Source organism: Anser cygnoides, chromosome 3 (assembly GCF_040182565.1).
Source record: "Anser cygnoides isolate HZ-2024a breed goose chromosome 3, Taihu_goose_T2T_genome, whole genome shotgun sequence".
Lineage (NCBI taxonomy): Eukaryota > Metazoa > Chordata > Aves > Anseriformes > Anatidae > Anser > Anser cygnoides.
The window spans coordinates 16,179,540-16,199,742 of NC_089875.1; the positions used below are offsets into that span (position 1 = coordinate 16,179,540).

A 20,203-nucleotide genomic window follows, 5' to 3' on the forward strand; every position below is an offset into this window, starting at 1 on the left:
ATGTCCTTAAAAACTCTCGATTTATGCAGAAGGGTATTTTGATAGATATTCTTTGTTAGCCTTTTCAAAGGACCGTAAACTATACCAACTAACCACATAGTCTACAAACTGATATAGCCAGTCATAAAACAATCTGCTTTCAAACCTGTTGAAAAACAAACTTTAAAGACTACTTAGTAAGAGTTTTCTGTCTCCAAAATCTGTGCACAGAAAATAGCAAACACTTGTGTAGATTTATTTATCTGTAATAGAAGATTTTAACCAGCTTTATTTCTTCCCTTCCTTATGTTGTTTCCTTTATAATGAATTATCTGACAATATCAGACAGACTAAATTACAAAAGGTCAAAAGCCTTTTTGTAATCCTATTTTATCATATCATATGCCATGGTAATATTACAACTTAGCAGAGAATATTTTTTTATTTAATATTCAAGCTGTTTTATCTCTTGCTGACAGACTGAAATACTCAGGAGGACTTTTGTACTGAAAACTCTTTTCTTACAGTGACTATCTGATATTTTATTGGATCATCTATTTTAAACTTTCAAAGGCAAATACCTAAAATTTGGAAGTTTTTTCTCCACTACGTTTTCCAGGAAACAGTTTTATTAGTATAAATCACCATTTCTTTCAGTCAGTGTGAAGCTATATAGCAGCTGACCAACAGTTCTTTTGCAAACTGGCATTTCAATACACATGTATCATTCTGTTTTTGAAATATGTATACACTCCAATATGCAGTATACTGAAATATGGGAGGCTTTTGATTTAAATTTTCTTTCAAAGCTGAAGCAAGAAATCTTAATAAATTTGGACATTTTCTGGAATAAATTAGAATAGCAGCTTAACAACTCAGTCTCTGGAACAACTTTTAGGATGTATTTTGACTCTCATATCTTTCCTTACCACTGTCACATGGGTAACCTACGGATTGATTGGGAATGGCCCTTTCAGGCAGGCCTGGCATCACATTCACCTCCCTAGATTCCCATGCACTCTTGAGAATACAATCTAAACTTAACAGTTTTAAATGAACAAACAAACAAACAAACAAAGACTAGCCTTAATGGTGAGAGACAATTTCTAAAGCAGTATTCCTTGCAGCATTGCTCTAAACTTAATATGCAACAAATAGGCATATGACCTAAACATTATTCTTGCTAGAGTGCTGCTGTGGAACTAAATTATTATGTATGCCCTGGGTTTTGTGGAGTCTGGCTCTAGAAAGTGTCATTTTTGCATTTCTTCCTTTAGAAGTAGTCCTACTATGACTCAGAGTCAAATAGTGATTCAGTTTCACAATACACATAGAAAATATGATGACGTTTCTCTATGGCACATTGTCTAATCTTCCAAAATTTCAGTTGAAAGGATTTAACAAAGAATTATTAATTCAAGGGTATCTTATTTTAAGCAAAAAAGCAAAAATTATGAGGGCTGCCAAGGCATTCATGACTCAAGGACAGCTACTTTGGTGTAGAGGCTGCATGAAGTCAATATTTATCTCCTGAGCTTGCCAGAAGTGAGAGAAATGGCTTGACTGCAAGCCCTGAGGGAATTTTGGGGCAGTTTTGAAGTCCCATGAGGCCATCATGAATTGAAAATCCCCTAGGATTTCTCTGATTTACAACTTAGGCTTCAGTCACTGTAGCAGACCAGAGAAAAAAGCATACCAGGCAGTCTCATCACCTAGAAACCACAGACAGAGACCTCCTGTGCTTTTAGTAGCTTGTTGAAGGATTGATTTTGTTTTCAATAGAATTAATGGCAACAGAAATTTAAAACTATATATCTGTATATATATATTAGCGTATATATATGCTAACTACTACTCAAAGCTACCGGTTTCCTGACCTAAACTTTCATTTTATGCTTAAATTGCTTATGCTTTCCTTTGATGATGTCAGTTTGATGTATGAAATACTATTTTTTAATATTCAAAATGAACATTGTATAGAAGATTCATACAGGTGATATTTTTCCTGACTTTATCCTGTCAATCCTGCCTAGCAAGATTCTTAGCTGTGATCCTATTCAGCTGTAATTTATTACCTGGTATTGGAAATCTTTGACCACAATCACCAGTGCTGCAGGTATCTCTGCAGCAAAGTATTAAAAAAATTGTCCACAGGGGGAGGCAACACTGCCCTCCTAATTCACAATATTTTAAGACCCTGCAGGATCCTTCCCATGGGTCAAAACCACCAATAGTCATCAACAAGGGAAGCCTGGGGTTTTCTGTGATGTTCCCACTTCAGGAAGATTTACTTCTCAGATGCAAGCCACAGCTTTCACTTCTCCCAGGATTATTTCCCAGGGTATCTCTAAAAGTGTCAGCATTACAATTTCCTAAGGTTGTACCATTGCACACTGTAACATTACACACTGTAACATTAGGCCAGCAATCTCCTTTATTTTCTCAGAATAAATAAATAAATAAGTAAGTAAAACTTTCTTTATTTAATTAAATATCGGTATTTGGATTTGGGGTTGAGTTTCTGAGATCTACCCTTGTATGACAGTGCCCACATGCTGCATAGATCAGTAGCTCAGGGCAGCTGGGCTTCACCAGACAGGGCCTAGCCCACCACACCAGTCAGGAGCTGGGCAGCAGGGGACATTGAGGAAGCCCCAGCACTAGGCACTGGGCACCCTCCTGGGGATAGGGATGTGCCAAAGTTGGAACAGGATGGCAGGCCTAGGCAATGGGCCCTGTAGCCAGGAATGTCCTGGAGGCTGTAGGCAAAGCAGGGCCAAATGGCTACTGAAAATGTCTCCCCAGAGCAGTGGATGACTCTGACTGCAGCCCTCCATGGAGCATCAGGCCAAAGTCACCAAGGAGGATGCACGTGGGCCTTTACAGATGAGCCAACACTCACAGAATTAAATGATGAATCTTTGGCATAAATTATAGAATGTTTTGAGTTGGAAGAGATCTTAAAGATTGTCTAGTTCCATATCGCCTCCTATGGGCAGGGACACCTTTCCCTAGAACAGGTTGCTTAAAGCCCTCTCCAGCCTGGCCTTGAAAACCTACAGGGATGGGGCATCCACAGCTTCTCTGGACAACCTGTTACAGTGCCTCATCACACTCTGAGTAAAGGATTTCTTCCTCATATCTAATCTAAACCTACCCTCTTTTAGGTTAAAGCCATTACTCCTTGTCCTATTGCTAAACTCTCTAATAAAGAGTCCCTCACCAGCTTTCTTGTAGGCCCCCTTTGGGTACAGGAAGGCTGCTCTAAGGTCTCCCTGGAGCCTTCTCTACTCAAGAGTGAGCAACCCTAACTCCCTCAGCTTGTGAGGTGCTCCAGCCATCTGAGCATCCTCAAATCCCTCCTCTGGCCTCACTCCAACAGGTCCATGTCCTTCTTGTGCTGGAGGCCCCAGAGCTGAACGCAGTACTTCAGGTGGATTATCACAAGTAGAAGTATCACCTCCCTCGACCTGCTGGTCATGCTTCTTTTGCTGTAGCCCAGGAAAATTATATCCAGCTGTTTTCAGACCTATTCCTCAGTAACAGATTTTATCATGAATTACAGAAACTGTCCAAATATTCTAAGGGGAAGAATGGAACACCCAAATTCTAACAAATCCACAATACTTTGCTTAAGATAAAATATGATCTATAACAGTCAGCTCTGTCAAAAAGTGTGAGGAACATTAGAGTGACCTTAATAAATAGCTTAATGCTGCATGAAAATCACTATTGATAAACTGGAAGTACTGTACACTCAATGGAAAAAATATGAACATATAGATTCTAGGTGATAAATAACTGTATTTTTTAAGGTTAAAGTACTTAAATGAAAACCTCTGCTCAGAAGATTGTTTTGGCCAAGTAAACATATCAGAAGTATCTATAGAAGAGATACATGAGTTTGCTGTTACCTGAGATATTGTGTAGTATTATTCGTTCTCTCTGAGTTTAAAAAAAAAAAAAAAAAGCTTGAAAAAGGAAAAAAGGATCAAGGACTGACAATAACGATATTTATCATCCTTGGATGGTTCTCATTTGAAAAAAAATAAAATAAAATGGCTGTAAAGATTAGGATTATTTGACTTAGAAAGGTAAGAAATAAGAAAGTTCATGACAAAAGCATATAAAACAGTAACTGGTGACAAGATGAAAATAGAGGAGCTTTAGTACTTTAAAAAAAAAGGAAAATGGAATCACTCCATGAAACTGAAAAACGGCAAGTCAGGATGAAAGGAAATACTGTCGTGGAAGGTGCTTTTACGCTATGGAATTACCTGCCAGAGGATGTCTTTCAGGCCAAGAGTTTTGTAAAATGACAAGAAGACTTTGTTATCTAATTGGCCAAAAAAAAAAAAAAAAGAAAAGAAAAGAAAAAAAAGAGTTTAATAACGTATGATAAAATAAGTTTTGGAAAAGTTAAACACATTCTCAAGGTAGAAGACTAAATTGGGAATACGTCCTACTCCATATTATTTTCCCATGCTTCCATCGAAGATCCAGGTTAGTAATGTTCTGTAATCCCTAGAGAAGTTTTAACCTCATTGGTATGTTCTATTGTTGGTTATTTGCATAAGGATGTATATTTTTGAGAAGAAAATACAACTGAAAGCACAGCAAAGGAAAAGTACTAAGTATCAGTATCATGGCATTTTCAATTACTCTAGAAGGATATTTTTACACTACAAAACCCAATAATCTAGAGATCAAATAGTTTTATTTTACTAGAGAAATTGTAATGTAGTTAGCCAGGTGAAGTGTGCTTGGGGAGCTTTATAGGCTCTCATACCTTGCCATTTTGATGAATATAAAAAGCATCCTTATTTCAACAAAATCATGGACTTGAGCATTTATTGTAATTGTTAACCGTTTATACAACTAATTTGTAGCACATTCTTCCAATTTCTGTCTAACATTGAAGTGTGCAAAAATCAGTCTGAGAATGTACTTCAGAATTTCACACAAGTATTGTGAATTTCCAGATTGATACTAAAGGCTTCCTTTATTGATTATTAATGAATATAAAGCGGTCGAGGGCGACTGCCTCGGATCCGACACAGCCGCAGACGCCCGACCCCGCGTTATGGGGGGATTGGGGCCGTACCTCGCCAGGGTGGGCCCGGGACAGCGGCGCGACAAGGCCGCAGCCGCCGGCTCTCGCGAGAGAGGCTGACGGGAGGGGGCGCTGGTTTATCTCGCAATTACAGGCCCTGGTTATCATAGGGGATTTCAACTACCTTGACGTTTGCTGAAAGGCCTACTCAGCCAGCCATCCTCTGTCCAGGAGGTTCCTCCATTGCATTGATGGTAACTTCCTGATGCAAATGGTGGGTGTGCAGACTAGAAGAGGAGCGCTGCTGGATCTTGTCCTCACTAACAAGGAGGGGCTGGTTGAAGCTGTGAAGGCTGAGGGCAGCCTTGGTTGCAGCGACCATGAGATGATGGAGTTCATGATCTCATGTGGCATGAGCAGAATAACAAGCAGAATTCCAAGCCTGAACTTCAGTAGGGCCAACTTTGGCCTTTTCAAGCAATTGGTAGCGGAAATCCCATGGGACAGGGTACTTGAAGGTAAAGGGGCCGAAGATGGCTGGTTAGCATTCAAGGACTGCTTCTTCCAAGCTCAAGAACAGAGCATCCCAACAGGTAGGAAGTCAAGAAAGGGAGCCAGGAGACCTGCGTGGTTAAACAAGAAACTACTGGGCAAACTCAAATGGAAGAGGAGAGTCATGGAAGATCATGGAAGGAGGAGCTGGCCATTTGGGAGGAATATGACTGTTGTCAGAGGATGTAGGGAGGCTACTAGAAAAGCTAAGGCCTCCTTAGAATTAAACCTTGCAAGAGGGGTCAAGAACAACAGAAAGGGCTTCTTCAAATATATTGAAGATAAAACTAACACTAGAGGCAATGTAAGCCCACTGATGTGTGAAGTGGGTCCCCTGGTGACAGAAGATAAAGAGAAGGCAGAGTTTCTGAATGCCTTCTTTGTCGCTGTCTATAATGCAGGAGGCTGTCCTGAGGAGCCCCGTACCCCTGTGGCCGCAGAGGAAATCAGGCTAAAGGAGGAGTTTGCCTCGGTTGATGAGGACTGGGTTAAGGACCAGTTAAGCAATCTGGACATCCATAAATCCATGGGTCCTGATGGGATGCACCCACGGGTGCTGAGGGAGCTGGCAGAAGTCATTGCTAGGCCACTCTCCATCATCTTTGTTAAGTCGTGGAACGGGAGAGATGCCTGAGGACTGGAGGAAAGGAAACGTCACTCCAGTCTTCAAAAAGGGCAAGAACGAGGACCCAGGTGACTATAGACTGGTCAGCCTCACCTCCGTCCCTGGTAAGGTGATGGAATAACTTATCTTGGCATTATCTCTAAGGATATCAAGGATAAAAGGGTCAATAGGGGCAGTCAACATGGCTTCACCAAGGGGAAGTCGTGCTTAAACAACATGATAGCCTTTTATGAAGACATAACCAGATGGATAGATGATGGTAAAGCAGTGGACGCAGTGTATCTTGATTTCAGTACAGCATTTGACACTGTCTCCCACAGCATCTTCGCAGCTAAACTGAGGAAGTATGGTCTGGACAATCGGGTAGTCAGATAGACTGTGAACTGGCTGAAGGGAAGAAGCCAGAGAGTTGTGGTCAATGAGATGGAGTCTAGTTGGAGACCTGTATCTAGTGGAGTCCCTCAAGGGTCAGTACTGGGACCAGTACTATTCAGTATATTCATCATCGACTTTGATGAGTGAATAGAGTTCACTGTCAGCTAGTTTGCTGATGACACTAAACTGGGAGGGGTGGCTGATGCCAAAATGCTGTTGCCATCTAGAGAGACCTAGACAGGCTGGAGAGTTGGGTGGGGAGAAAATTAATGAAATATAACAAGGGCAAGTGTAGAGACCTGCATCTGGGCAAGAACAACTCCAGGCACCAGTGTAAGTTGGGGACTGCTCTGCTGGGAAAGGGACCTGGGGGTCCTGATGGACAGCCGGATGACCATGAGCCAGCACTGTGCCCTTGTGGCCAAGAAGGCCAATGGCATCCTGGGATGTATCAGAAGGGCTGTGGTTAGTGGGTTGAGAGAAGTTCTCCTCCCCCTCTACTCTGCCCTGGTAAGACCGCATCTGGAATATTGTGTCCAGTTCTGGGCCCATCGGTTCAAGAAGGACAGGGAACTGCTTGAGAGAGTCCAATGCAGAGCCACAAAGATGATTAAGGGAGTGGAGCATCTCCCTTATGAGGAAAGGTTGAGGGAGCAGGGTCTCTAGTTTGGAGGAGAGGAGACTGAGGGGTGACCTTATTAAATATGTAAAGGGTGAGTATCAGGAGGATGGAGCCAGGCTTTTCTCAATGACATCCAATGATAAGACAGGGGGAAATGTGTGCAAGCTGGAACATAGGAGGTTCGATTTAAATATGAGAAGAAACTTTTTCACGGTGAGGGTGAGAGAACACTGGAACAGGCTGCCCAGGGAGGTTCTAGTCTCCTTCTCTGGAGACATTCAAAACCCACCTGGAAGTATTCCTGTGTGACATGATCTAGGTGTTCCTGCTCCGGCAGGGGGATTGGACTAGATGATCTTTCAAAGTCCCTTTCAATCCCTAATGTTCTGTGATTCTGTGATATTTCTGCAAGAAAACATTCATACCTTCTTTCTAAAGCAATCCTAAATTCCAATACTGATTTGTGAAAAAATATATTAATATGTCGAAAGTGAGTCAATTTTAATATATCCACTATCCCAGAATTATTTATAAAACTTATGAATTAATAGGTGGATTTATCAAAGATGTCATGTGTCAGATTTCAAGGAGATAAGAATTTGTGAAGAGTTCTTAATGCAATAGGAGGTGGAAAGGAAAAAAAATGTCTAGTACTCCTAAATGTTTGTGACTGACTGTGGCTGCCCAGGGACTGAGCATTACATTGGCTATACATTGGCTTCAGTGACTGAAAATACCGAAGATGAGTGTTATGTCATTTTCACAATGAAAACTATAATAGTAGTTTCTTCTCCACAAAAATGAATATGTGATTGCTATTGATGTCAATGAGATATCAAAGAATCACAGAACTGTAGGGGTTGGAAGGGACCTCAAGAGATCATCGGGTCCAACCCCCCTGCCGAAGCAGGTTCCCTAGAGCAGGTTGCCCAGGTGGGTGTCCAGACGGGCCTTGAATACCTCCAGAGAAGGAGACTCCACAACCTCCCTGGGCAACATATATGAGGAGAGACTTGAGCACACAGGGAAAAGTAATTCACTGACATATGACTGACTATTTTCATTTCCTTTCTCAATGTATTCTACAACATAATACTACTAAAATCTACTTTTTGTAGTTCTTATGTACCTGAGTAGATACTGCAAGACCTCAACACTGCAGAAAATCAGGATGCATAGAAGAAATGTTTAAGAATTGCCAATGACCTGTTTTTCTTGACAACTAACAAAGTGAAATGCCTGTAAGGAGAATATGATCAAAACAGTGCAATCATTTATTTTTAAACAAAATGTAGTATGGTGTGATTTCTAATGTGACTGATATTTTCATGGTTGATTTATGAGGTTATATGCCTTATTAATCATTAAAATCTACCTCAACATGGATGCATAAAATATGATTCAATGGAAAAATAAAATCTGATCAAATTGTAAATTTAATTTAAATTCATCCTGTTGAGATGCTGAATTAATTTTAGATTTAATCTATGCATTCAATAAATTGATTATTTTGATGCTGATTCATCTGATTAAAATATTGAACCAATTTAAACCTTAAACAACCCAAACTAATGGACAGTCATAGAGAGAACAGAGCAGCTGGTCAAAATACTACAACAGTGTATTCACTGTATCATGGTTTTAGTATTTTTTCTTGAAAAAGAATCATAATAAATATAAATGTAGAGCCATAGATAGAAAAGTTATTTATGATCCTCTGACATGCATGTGTAAGTATCACTTAATAACAGTATTTTTGAAACAGCTTTATTGTGGAGTTGCTCATTTTGAATTTTCCAATGTTATTATATTTTTTTTTGACAGAAATGCTGCATTATATACATGGATGTTTATGACAGGTTTGGTACTGGCATATTGGAAATGCTTGTGTTGGAACTGCATGGTTTAATGAAGAAGCAAGCATTTATTCTTGAAATCTAACAAACAAATGATCCCTAAATCACTGATAATATGACTTAGGAAATGGTTTTGATGGCAATTTTATATAACATTTGTCCTGGGTTCCATATCCGGTGCTTGTTTTATGGATGGTGAATTATCACTTAAGCCGGCTGCAAGAACATAAGAAAAATGAAGACAACCGTGAACAATGAAAGATAAGATTTAATGGCCAAAATGAGTATGAACATTGGAAACAAATGGTTTGAAGTTTATGGTGCCATAATTTTGATATGAAGAGAAACTGTTTTCCATGGATTTCTCCCCACTTACAGTCTGCATGCAATTTTGAATCAACAAGCACACAAAATCTATACAAAGTTAAACAGCAAGGTTCTATATTTGAATTTCTATATATGTAGATCTGTATTTGACTCAGAACAGATATTTAATTCTCTCTGATGGAATTGTACAACTTTTTTTTGTAAATGATGATTTAATAATGCAAGCTAGGAAACTGGACTTCTATTAAAAAATGTGGTATTCAACAAAGATATTTTCTTACCTGAGCATGTTACAAAAACTAGAGTATTCTCCAGTGAAGACAGCCAGCAGCAAAATGCAGACTAAATTTTAAGTCTCTTCCATCCACAGTGCAAAGCAGTGTTCCAAGTCCATGCAAATCTTCTCACCAGTTTTGACCTCAGCATAAAAGATTTTCCCTTGCTACTGAAATTAGTCTTTAGATCACTGCTGAACTTGAGCTTTATTAATTTCAGTGATTAATATTGTATAATGCTTCTTTCAGTGAGAACTAGTGTCCATGTTGAAGCTCAAAAAAGAATCTGACTGATCAATGTAAGAAAAGCTTGGAAAAATAACTAGATTTCATGAGCAAACCAGCTCAATTGACTGTTTACTCAGTCTTTAAGTCTTTCCTTCTAGAAACATCTGAGAGATGTACCTTATAAACAAGCTATATAAGGGGATTTAGTCCACTTGAGATGGATGGAGTCATTTTCTATGAAATTAGGATTCAAGTGCAAGCTACTAATGATTAACCAACTGATGATAAATTTGAAGGAGGAGGAGGATTCTCTCTTTAGAATTAAGATGGAAAAGATGTTAGTTAGCCAGGTACATTATGAACAGTTATAATATAATGGTAATGAGGGGTTATTCAATTTGGAGGGGGCGTTAGCAGAAACACAGTAGGATTTCTAATTCACTGGGAAAGAAGTCCATTAACTCCTCTTTATAAATCATTGTCTCCCATTAAGCTTTATTCATAATACCATAAATTATATGTAAGTACATTCCACTAACAGCACAGAAACTGCATCAAAACTGCAATTTAATAAGATACCTTAAACATCTGAATAATCGTACGGAACTCCCTCACACTACAGGCATTCTCAATTTAAGCATATGGGCAAAAATTTACAAATCTCTTACGAAATAAGCACTTTCATTCACTTTTGTGTTCCCAGGTATTAACATGAATTTTTCACTTGGTCTTCCCCTACAGTTTGTCTTCCTAAAAAAAGTTTCTCATCTCTTCTTAACTTTCCTCCTTTGTCACAGCTATCCTAAAGGAAGAAGCTGACTTTTTATTTCCAGAAGCCTTTTCACCTCTTAAAACAGCTGAAAAGAAGAGGAGTACCATGTTACCATTATGGACTCCCCAGGCAAAGGCAACTGCTCTAGAAATCTTCACAGAATGACAGGAATAGTAATAAAACATGAATATTTAGTTAAATACTTCTCGAGTGACCTAGAAGATATGAATCTGTTTCATGAAATGTCAAGTGCTACAACACTGCAGACCAAAAAAAAAAAAAAAAAAAAAAGAGTTGTATCGTTGTATCTCTGTATCTCTTCTCAGAAAGCTCGATAGCTGTCACTCTTTTATCATGTTTTCCACATGGATTCAGAAGCCTAATGAGCTCAAAGGTCTTTAGTCATTGATTCTTAAATTTATGATCAAATATGCTGTCTTCCAAGGAAGTGACCTATCCACCAGATCATGCACTAGAGTCAGAATTAAAGTCACAGGGTTATACTGCTCTTCTCCGTTACAAATAAATAAATAAATATGAAATTAAATACTTATATATTCCAAAGTACAGAATATTAAATATTGCAATAAAAATTAAAAAGTACTTGAAAACCAGGATTTATAATGGAAATATCTTCTTGTCCATAGCAGTTTTTCTAATCAGAGTAATGGTCCCTTTGAAATGATTCCTTTGTCTTACAAATATTTTTTCTATTCCCATTGCTTAGAAGCAAAAATTTACTACATTTCACTATCCAGATTTAGGAAGTTGGATACTTTTAATTTGCTTTTATACACAGAAACACTTGCACCAGATTTACAGACAAATTAATGCATAAAATGCAATTGTGCTTAAAAGGATTACATATCAGAAACCTAGGGTGAATCTTACATTCTTCAGTGAAAAGAGGGAGGCTCAGAGGTGTTTCTCATGGGAAGCAGAAAGTTTATACAATTTTGAACCAGGAAGTTTTAAGTTTCTGCATGGTTTCCAGTTAGCACCCAGAATTACAGGAATGTGTAAGGGAAAGGTGGTACAGGGCATAATTTAGCAAATTTGGGTGGGCTGTGGACCCTGTGGGGGAATGTAATTGAACTTCAGATGTGTAGTTTTTTCTACTTGACTTTTTCTTTTCTCCGGCAAGACATGCTTGAATCAAGTAGTTTTGTCATTGTGAAAAGGAGAAAATGGCTTCTTGTCCAGTTGATTCTGTTGTCAGTGTTGCCTTGAGTTTAAAACACTTGTGAAACTTTGGTTTTAAATAAACGCCCTTTATCTCTGTGGTCTATGAATAGTCAATAAGAATGAGTTTTATAGGTTCCTCCTAACCTCTTTGTCTTTTAAATAACTGCAAAGAGAGAGGAGACAATGATTCATTCATACAGCTCTATTTGTTGTTGCAGTTAGCCTTATACTACATTCTTAGACCATGTATTTTGTGTACGGTCTATAGAAAAAGGCAACATGCTCCAAGGAATGTGACCCTGTGGCTGGCTCTATCCTGAAGAACACACATCAAGACCTTTCATGCTGCCCTCACTTATTGAATGTCTTTACTGATCTGTCCTGACAGCTCTGACTTCTTTAGGACAGTCTGACTCAATTCCCACCCTCTGTTAGTTGAGTACGGAAGAGGCATTAGTATTAAATAATCATGATATCAGATCATGATGCAGTCTGTTACAAGGGATACCCAGAGTAATAAAGTTCTGATTACATTTAGACACGGCATTTTGCTGTTATATTGTGTGAGGAAGGGGTTAACCACTCTGCACTTTGCTGCTTAATTGCCCTGCAAGGAAGTAGTTAACTGTTCTCCATAGAAGCTAGGCACTGAGCCTTGGCACTGCGCTGCAAAAACTAGCCTGAGTGCTTTTGCAGGAGGTACTAGGAGCAACAAGCATAGTATGTGACAAAACACCAGTCCAGTTTTGAGAAAACTTAAGCTCCAGAGAAGAGCAAGGTCTCCATCAGACACAAACAGGAGACTGAAGGCAAGCTAAGACCTGCACCTCTCTGACAGAAGCTCCACTGTGCATGGAAATGAGGAAAGATGATTTGTGGAGTCACAACAGGTATAATAATATGATTGTTAAATTTTATGATGTTAAATTTGTTAAATCCCAGTGCAGGGGCAATCTGTAGCATCTGTCACAGAAAGGGTACATGTTCTCTCTAGTATAGGGCAAAATGGCCTTTGTAATGCATTTTAGCAAAGTCTTTACACCTAATGCACTAGCTTACTGAGGCATACCGAAGTCATTTCCACATTAATCTACACCCAAAAAGGCTTCTCTGATAAGACTTGGCCTCAGTAAGTAAATCCTTCTCAGCTCATGTTAGTACTCCTGCAAGGCTAATTGCACAAGCAACAATCACGTATCTAACCAGGGGATTGACTTAATTTTAAGCTCCCATTGGAGCTATACTGTTGCACAATTCAGTGCTGATTTGCTATATCCTGATTTCCTTGGTAAAGTCTTACATATAAATTTCAGTGCTTAGTTTTTGCTGACTCTATTTCTAATAAAAATGAAGCATTTCCCCCCTTCCACATATATGTGCATGCACCTCCAATTATTAATGTTAAACCCTTGTCTGTCTGTCTATGTTAGCAAAGTTTAATTCTTTGTAGCAGTTCTCATCTAAATCACTTCACTGCAATCATTCCGTGCATGAGAGGAGCAGCAGATTAAAATGGCTTCTCAAAATGGTGTTAGACATAAATGCAAAAGCTCTGATTAAAGTTAATCCACATCTTTAGATAGAGTTCACTGAAATGAGGATTTGTAATATTTCTGAGGATGACTCTTATTGCTGATACAGAGTGCAGCAAGTTCTGTGTTACAGGAGGAGACTCAAAACATGAGATGTGTTTGATTCTAAAATTGACAGTTTGTAGAAGAAAGGAATTTATATGTAACAGAGTGCTGTTTTAAAAAGTACAATAATGAGAATATTAATTGTGACCACTGGGCCCAGGATGGCATGCTTTTTTTCCCTCAACAGAGCATTGCAGTCTTCCAGTTTGAGAAAATGAAACTGTTTAACATGGTGGCTCCCCAAAAATAATGTGATTAGTATAAAAAACACAGATTCTCTCTCTCTCTCTCTCTCTCTCTCTCTCTGTCTCTCTCTGTCTCTCTCCTTTGGGGGGAATGTTTCTTTTAATTTGCTTTCTGCATCTCTTTAGCTCATGCCTTTAATCTTTTCACTGAAAGCATGAAGATGTTTTATTTTTGAGTGGAAATTTGCTGATTATCATTCAATTCCTGTAGAGGGGATTAGGGAAAAATACCAAATATACCAAGATCAATATAAAATTGCAAAGGCTGGCAACAATTTTTCCTCTTAGCTTGCCAATTCTGCCACTTGGTGAGAAACAGAGGTCCCTACCTTCCTACACTAGATGATGTGCCTCCAGGGACAACGATGATAGCTAGGAAAAGTGGCCAGCAGGTCAAGGGAGGTGATAGTCCCCCTCTACTCTGCCCTCGTGAGGGCTCACTTGGCGTACTGCTGCATTCATGTCTGGGGCCCCCAGCACAGGAAGGATGTGGGTCTGTTAGAGCGGGTCCAGAGGAGGGATACAACATTGATCCTCTAGAGGTCTGGAGCAACTCAGTTACGAAGAAAGGCTGAGAGAGCTGGGGATGTTCAGCCTGAAGAAGAGAAGATTCAGGGGAAGACCTCATTGCAACTTTTCAAAACTTAAAGGGAGCCTATAAAAAAGATGGACAGTGACTTTTTACGCAACCTGATCAAGTGGGTGGCATCCCTGCCCATGGCAGTGGGGGTGGAACTAGATGATATTTAATGTCCCTTCCAACCCAAGCTGTTCTATGGTTCCATGATTCTAAAACACAACTTCTTGTTCCTTAACATAGCTTTCTATGTCCCTTGAGTAGACAGGCAAATAGAAAGGTATCATCACATACTCAGAGTTTACAGTATTCTAGCCTAGGAATAAACAAAACAGTACCTGCTATGTGTTCAGAGGACAAACCGTGTGTGTCCCATCACAACATTTTCCCTTATTCCAAAGGCCTGTCTTACTTTCCTTTGGGAACTGAGCTCCCTTTTTCCATCTTGACTAAGAAGCACGATAGCAAGTCATTATAAGTATTTTATTATTCCTATGTACTTTCACAGATTCTGACACAAAAGGTTTAGAGGACAATATAAAAAAGAGTGTGGTTTGGCACAACCTGATATTTGAGACTGTACAAGATTTGGGTCGACTGGCCGCTCCTTGAACTGTGGAAGAGAGTGTCAAATGCTAATAAGGATATACAAGAAACTTGCCTGGATCTATAAAACAATACTGTCTGTCAGTTTGCAGTGTAGAAAATATTCCTTATCACTGCAATTTTATACATAATGTAGTTACAAATGCTTGATGCTTGTGAAATATTGCCAATCTAAATGTGATTTATTTCTAATATTATTACATTGTTTAATGAATGAAACAGGAAGGAAAGAACACAGAAAGTAAAGAACTGTTGCCTACTACCATAATTTCAGAACAGAAATTTAGTTTTTTTTTCCTGCAGTTATATAGTGAGGTTGTGGCTACAACAGAAATATAGCTTCCAAACAAATGCATGTAAAGAACTGATAGTAAGTTAAAGTGATTAACATAAATATAGTATAAAAATTAAGAGAAACAAACATCAGGGCATAAGATCTCATGCTAAGGAAATGAAATAATTTAACTGGCTTAGTTTCTGCAATTTGAATAGTATTTTTGCATCCACCATTCAAAGGAGTTGTGAGAATTAATTCATGTCTGCTTTGACCTATAGATTGCTATAAAATGCCAGGTTTTATGAATAGTTCCAGATTATAGATTTTTCATAGGGCCTTGCCTTTATTATTTTTCATTCCCATATGTACAGCATATTTTATGGGTTTTGTTTTACTATTTATATGTTTAATGGATTGCGTGTAGTGACAACTACTACAGATACTCATATGGATATAACACTTGTAAAAAAATGTTTTTTTTTTTTTCAAAATAAAATATACTTGTCTGTTACTTCAGGTTAAAGTATACATGCCATACGTACTTACTCATTCTGTGTTGTCCATGTTTCACAGGGATAACATGAATTTGTGCAGAAGAACTTGAATCTCTGAAATATCAAGACTTGAGCCCCCCACAGAGCATTCATGGAGAAAAGGTACTTCACACATACAACACACTCTTGCATTTTAGATACATCAAGTTGACTAAGTATGTCACGAAGAAGCAAACTACACACTAAGATCGTAGTTATTCAGGAGATAAAAGACTGGGTATTCCCATATCCACCAATTGCAGCTGGTTTTGCTCTGACAAGGGATGCGGTAGACATAGTGCTTTTTTACCTGTTAATATGAGAGCTCTGAACTAAGGTTATGAGTTTCATTTAAAACATCATGTGAAAATTCAAGATAGAATACCTTTAGCTGTTAGAAATTAAACAGAGGATTAGCTAACTAGTGAAAAAAATATGAAAACTAAGGCAACTGTTACTTATTTATTATTACAGACTATTCATGTGTTTGTACAATTGCTGTAAAAATCATCTTCATTTCCTTTGGTTGAAAGCCAAGTAGTTGTTACCAAATTGTCTGTTTGTTTTCTGACATTTCTTGATCTCATGTTCCTCTAGGGAGGTTTTTAAAATAATAGTAAGAAATAAGAAGAAAGGTAAAAATGAAAAAGTGCAGCTGTAAATTTAAAAGCTTGAGCTTTTTCTTCTTCTTTAACTCTAGCTAGTAACTTGGAAAAGCAGCTCCCAAACTAAACTAAGACTTGATGGAGCATTTCTAACTGAAGACAGAATCTTGAGGCAAACTGAGTGGAAATTGATAATCTCATGGTAAATATGAGCTGAGATGAATTTTTCTATTCTATTGTTGAGAAATGCACCTTGCAAATTGAACTGTGTATTAGTTCAGATGAAATATATTCTAATAGGGTAGAAGAAGGTCTTGCTGTACAGTATATACTGTTCCAATCCATTAAAAAAAAAAAAAAAAACAAAAAAAAAAACCTATGAGCATGGCCAAAAGAAGAAAAGATCCATATCAAGCAACTGACTGGATAAACAGACATTGCAGACTGCTGCAGAGCGGTGTAACTGTATTAAAATATAGATATACCCTATAAAAATTGCATGATGGAGTTCCATTTCTGTCTCCCGCCAGTGTGTGTATGAAGTGTCCCTCACAGAGCACAGCCAGTGGGACCAAAGGAATACCTGATCCTTTTAAACAGCATTTCTTGTAGGAGAGGAAAAGCTTCCTGTGTTTCTAAAACCAGTGCTACAAATATTGCCACCTACTACCATTTTCTCCAGGGTCTCCCTCCTTTCCCAGACTTCTCTTTCTTTTTGTTTCTTTATTCTCCTCATGTTCTTCTTTGCTCTCTTGGTCCCAATACTCAGCAATCAGAGATCCTAAACAGATTGTGGAAGAGATTCGTCTTCAGCAGAGAAAGACAGTAGGAGCTAGAAGCACATGCACTGGTGTCAATCAAGACTTGCGGGGAGCATGAGGAGAATGTCAGATCTTCTTACGCTTGCACAGCCTTTTAATTAATACTTTATGCAGTGCATAACACAATAATATTTTTTATGCCACTCCCTACTTACTAGCAACTTTAATTTTGCACTCCAGAGCAGTTGTATTTTTATCCTTCATGCATTTGTAAGCATAAAATATCAAATCACTTAGGTTCAAAATGACCCTTAAGATCGTCATTTCCAACCATCAACCTAACACTACCAAATGCACCACTAAACTGCGTCCCTAAGCACCTCATCCACGTGTCTCCTAAATACCTCCAGGGATGGCAACTCCACCACTTCCTGGACAGCCTGTTACAATGACTAACTTCCCTTTCCATGATGAAATTCTTCCTGACATCCAGTCTAAACCTCCCCTGGTGCATCTAGAAGCCGTTTCCTCCCTTCCTATCACTTGTCACCTGAGAAACAGAGGCCGACACCCTCCTTGTTGTCCTTTCAGGTAGTTGTAGAGATCAATGAGGTCTACCTTCAGCTTCCTTTTCTCAAGAATAAACAACCCTAGCTCCCTCAGTCTCTCTTCACGTCTTGTTTTCAAGTCCTTTCACCAGCTTCATTGCTATTCCCTGAATTCGTTCCAGCAACTCAAAATCCTGCTTGTAGTGAAAGGCCCAAAACTGCACCCAGTACTCAAGGGGCAGTCTCACCAGTGCTGACCAACTACAGAGGGACAATCACTTCCCTAGTCCTGCCACCTGGATTTAACTCAATTCACAACAACCCTTGGGGCCCAGCCATCCAGGCAGTTTTTTACGCAGTGAACAGTAGATCCATCCATGCCATGAGCAGGCAGTTTCTCCAGAAGACTGTGGGAAACACTATTGAATGCCTTTTGAAAGTCCTAGTAAACAACATCCACAGCTGTTTCCTTGTCCACTAAGCGGGTCATCTTGTCATAGAAGGAGATCAGGCAGGTCCTGCCTTTCATAAACCCGTGCTGACTGGGACTGATCACCTCATTGTCCTGTACGTACTATTTGATGGCACTCAAGACAAACTGCTCCATGACCTTCCCTAGCACCAATGTCAGATTGACAGGCCTGTAATTCCCCACATCCTCCTTCCTGCTGTTCTTATATATGGGCATCACATTCCCCAACTTCCAATCAACTGGGACTTCCCTAGTTAGCCAGGACTGCTGGCAAATTATTGAAAGTGTGTTGGCGAACACTTCTGCTGGCTTCTTCAGCACCCTTGGGTAGATCTCATCCTGCCCCATACAGTTTTGTGTATTCAAGTGGTGTAGTAGGTTGGTAACCATTCTCCCTTGGATTATAAGGGCTTCGTTCTGCTCCCTGCCTCTGTCTTCCAGCCCAGTGGGAGAAGTACCCTGAGGACAATTAGTCTTACTAATAAAGACTGCAGCAAAGAACTCACAAGAATATCGCAATGAATTAAAAAACTGTTAGGTGAGATTTCTTACCATTCTAATGTACTACAGCTAATTTTCCAGTTAACTCTACGCAGCAAATAATTCCTCTAATAAGTTCTGGTGTCCTAATTCTGAAGTGGAAGAAGCATGATACCTACATTTTTAATGACTTTCTCATTGCCACCAACTGGTCTAGTCACAAAACTGTATTAGGAAATCCACTTACTAACTTCCATTCTAAAATTCAATCCAACAAAGCAAACAAATGAATATTTAATAAGGACCATTTACTGTGATGTGAAGTCATGTAATACAGAAGTCTCATGAAGAGTTCTCAGTCTCCGTACAAAAAAGGTATGCAGAAGCATAAGATATAATTAAAAATAAAACCATAAGATCAATTATGATTAACACACAAATATTATATGAATAAATATTATACATAATAAAGAACCACAAGAATAATAAATAGACACTGTTTTACTGAAATATACTTCTTCATGGATCATTTGTGTATTTTGTTCCCAACATGAAAATCACTCTTGAAAGGATTATAAGGATTATGATAGCCTGAAGCTCATCAGATAAGTAGTTGCATCCTTCCTTTAAAAAAAAAAAAAAAAAAGTGATCAAATAGTAATACTAAAAACAATAATACCTTTAAGCAAAATGTAGTTTTAAACCAAAGATATTATATCAGTTACCTTGCTTTTGACCATTTAATGTGATTTCCTTGAATTGTATCTCTGTCTTGAATTGCTGACAAAATAAAAGGAAGCACAACATGATGGATAGATTTGCTGTATTAATAAGTAAAAACATGGAAAAAAATTAACTTGACATTTGAAGAGGAGGAGAAACTGTCAAGAAATAATTATTTTTATTCATTATCCCTTGGAAGAAGGTTATTTTTCCTAACCAAGTCTAGGAATGCTGTCTACTTTTTCTATTATCTCCACTCATTAAATAAGACATGATTGACAAAAAATAGGTCCTCTCCTCCCCCTTCTGCTACACCTTTGTCCTGTGCCCGCCAGCTGAGCTGTTTCTCAGAGACATTCCTTTGTGTGAACAATTTTACTGCAAGTTACCTTCAGTCCATTATATATATATGTGTGTGTATATATATATATAATATATCAGAGAAAACTGAGATAGTGATTTCTAAGATGCCTGCAAAACACGACATTAAAAGGCTAAAAACTTCTGTAGCACTGTTCATTCACTATTATTTGATACAAAATGGCTACAAAATCTTGGACCAAATCCCAAGGCCAGTCACAGCTGCCTCTGCAAAATGAAGTCTGTTCACTTAAACAGGGAAGCTTTATACAGAGGAATCCTGTGTGCCTAAGCAGCACTGAGCCTCTCCAGCATCAGACTTCACCCTTCACCCCCATGTCTCCCTGATGCAGCAGGGGACTGCAGGGAGCCTGTGCAACCGATGCCATCAGCTGGTCTGAAGGGTTTTTCTTTTTGTATCATGGTACTGAGCTTTAAGTTTTCATCATAGAATGATAGAATGGCTTGGGTTGGAGGGGACCTTAAAGATCATCTTACTCCAATCCCCCTGCCACAGACAGGGATGCCAC

At 38.7% G+C, this 20,203-nt stretch overlaps 1 protein-coding gene across 2 annotated transcripts; it reads left to right on the plus strand.

Annotated features, from left to right (window-relative positions):
- The first annotated feature begins 3,959 nt into the window (after nucleotides 1-3,959).
- On the plus strand, nucleotides 3,960-17,267 carry LOC106043156 (uncharacterized). 2 transcript variants are annotated; one of them, XM_013192489.3, is made up of 2 exons: nucleotides 3,960-6,313; nucleotides 15,765-17,267. In XM_013192489.3, the coding sequence occupies exon 1, from the start codon at nucleotides 5,298-5,300 to the stop codon at nucleotides 6,216-6,218; it is 921 nt and encodes a 306-aa protein (XP_013047943.3). In that variant the 5' UTR covers nucleotides 3,960-5,297; the 3' UTR covers nucleotides 6,219-6,313; nucleotides 15,765-17,267. The 2 variants fall into 2 exon arrangements, 1 of the variants encoding a protein (XP_013047943.3); XR_010830078.1 differs by lacking the exon at nucleotides 3,960-6,313 and adding an exon at nucleotides 11,304-12,739.
- The last annotated feature ends 2,936 nt before the right edge of the window (nucleotides 17,268-20,203 follow it).

Bases quoted from the DNA above. Each gene is read 5' to 3' on its own strand.
- LOC106043156 (XM_013192489.3), top strand. From the start codon at position 5,298: ATGCAAATGGTGGGTGTGCAGACTAGAAGAGGAGCGCTGCTGGATCTT.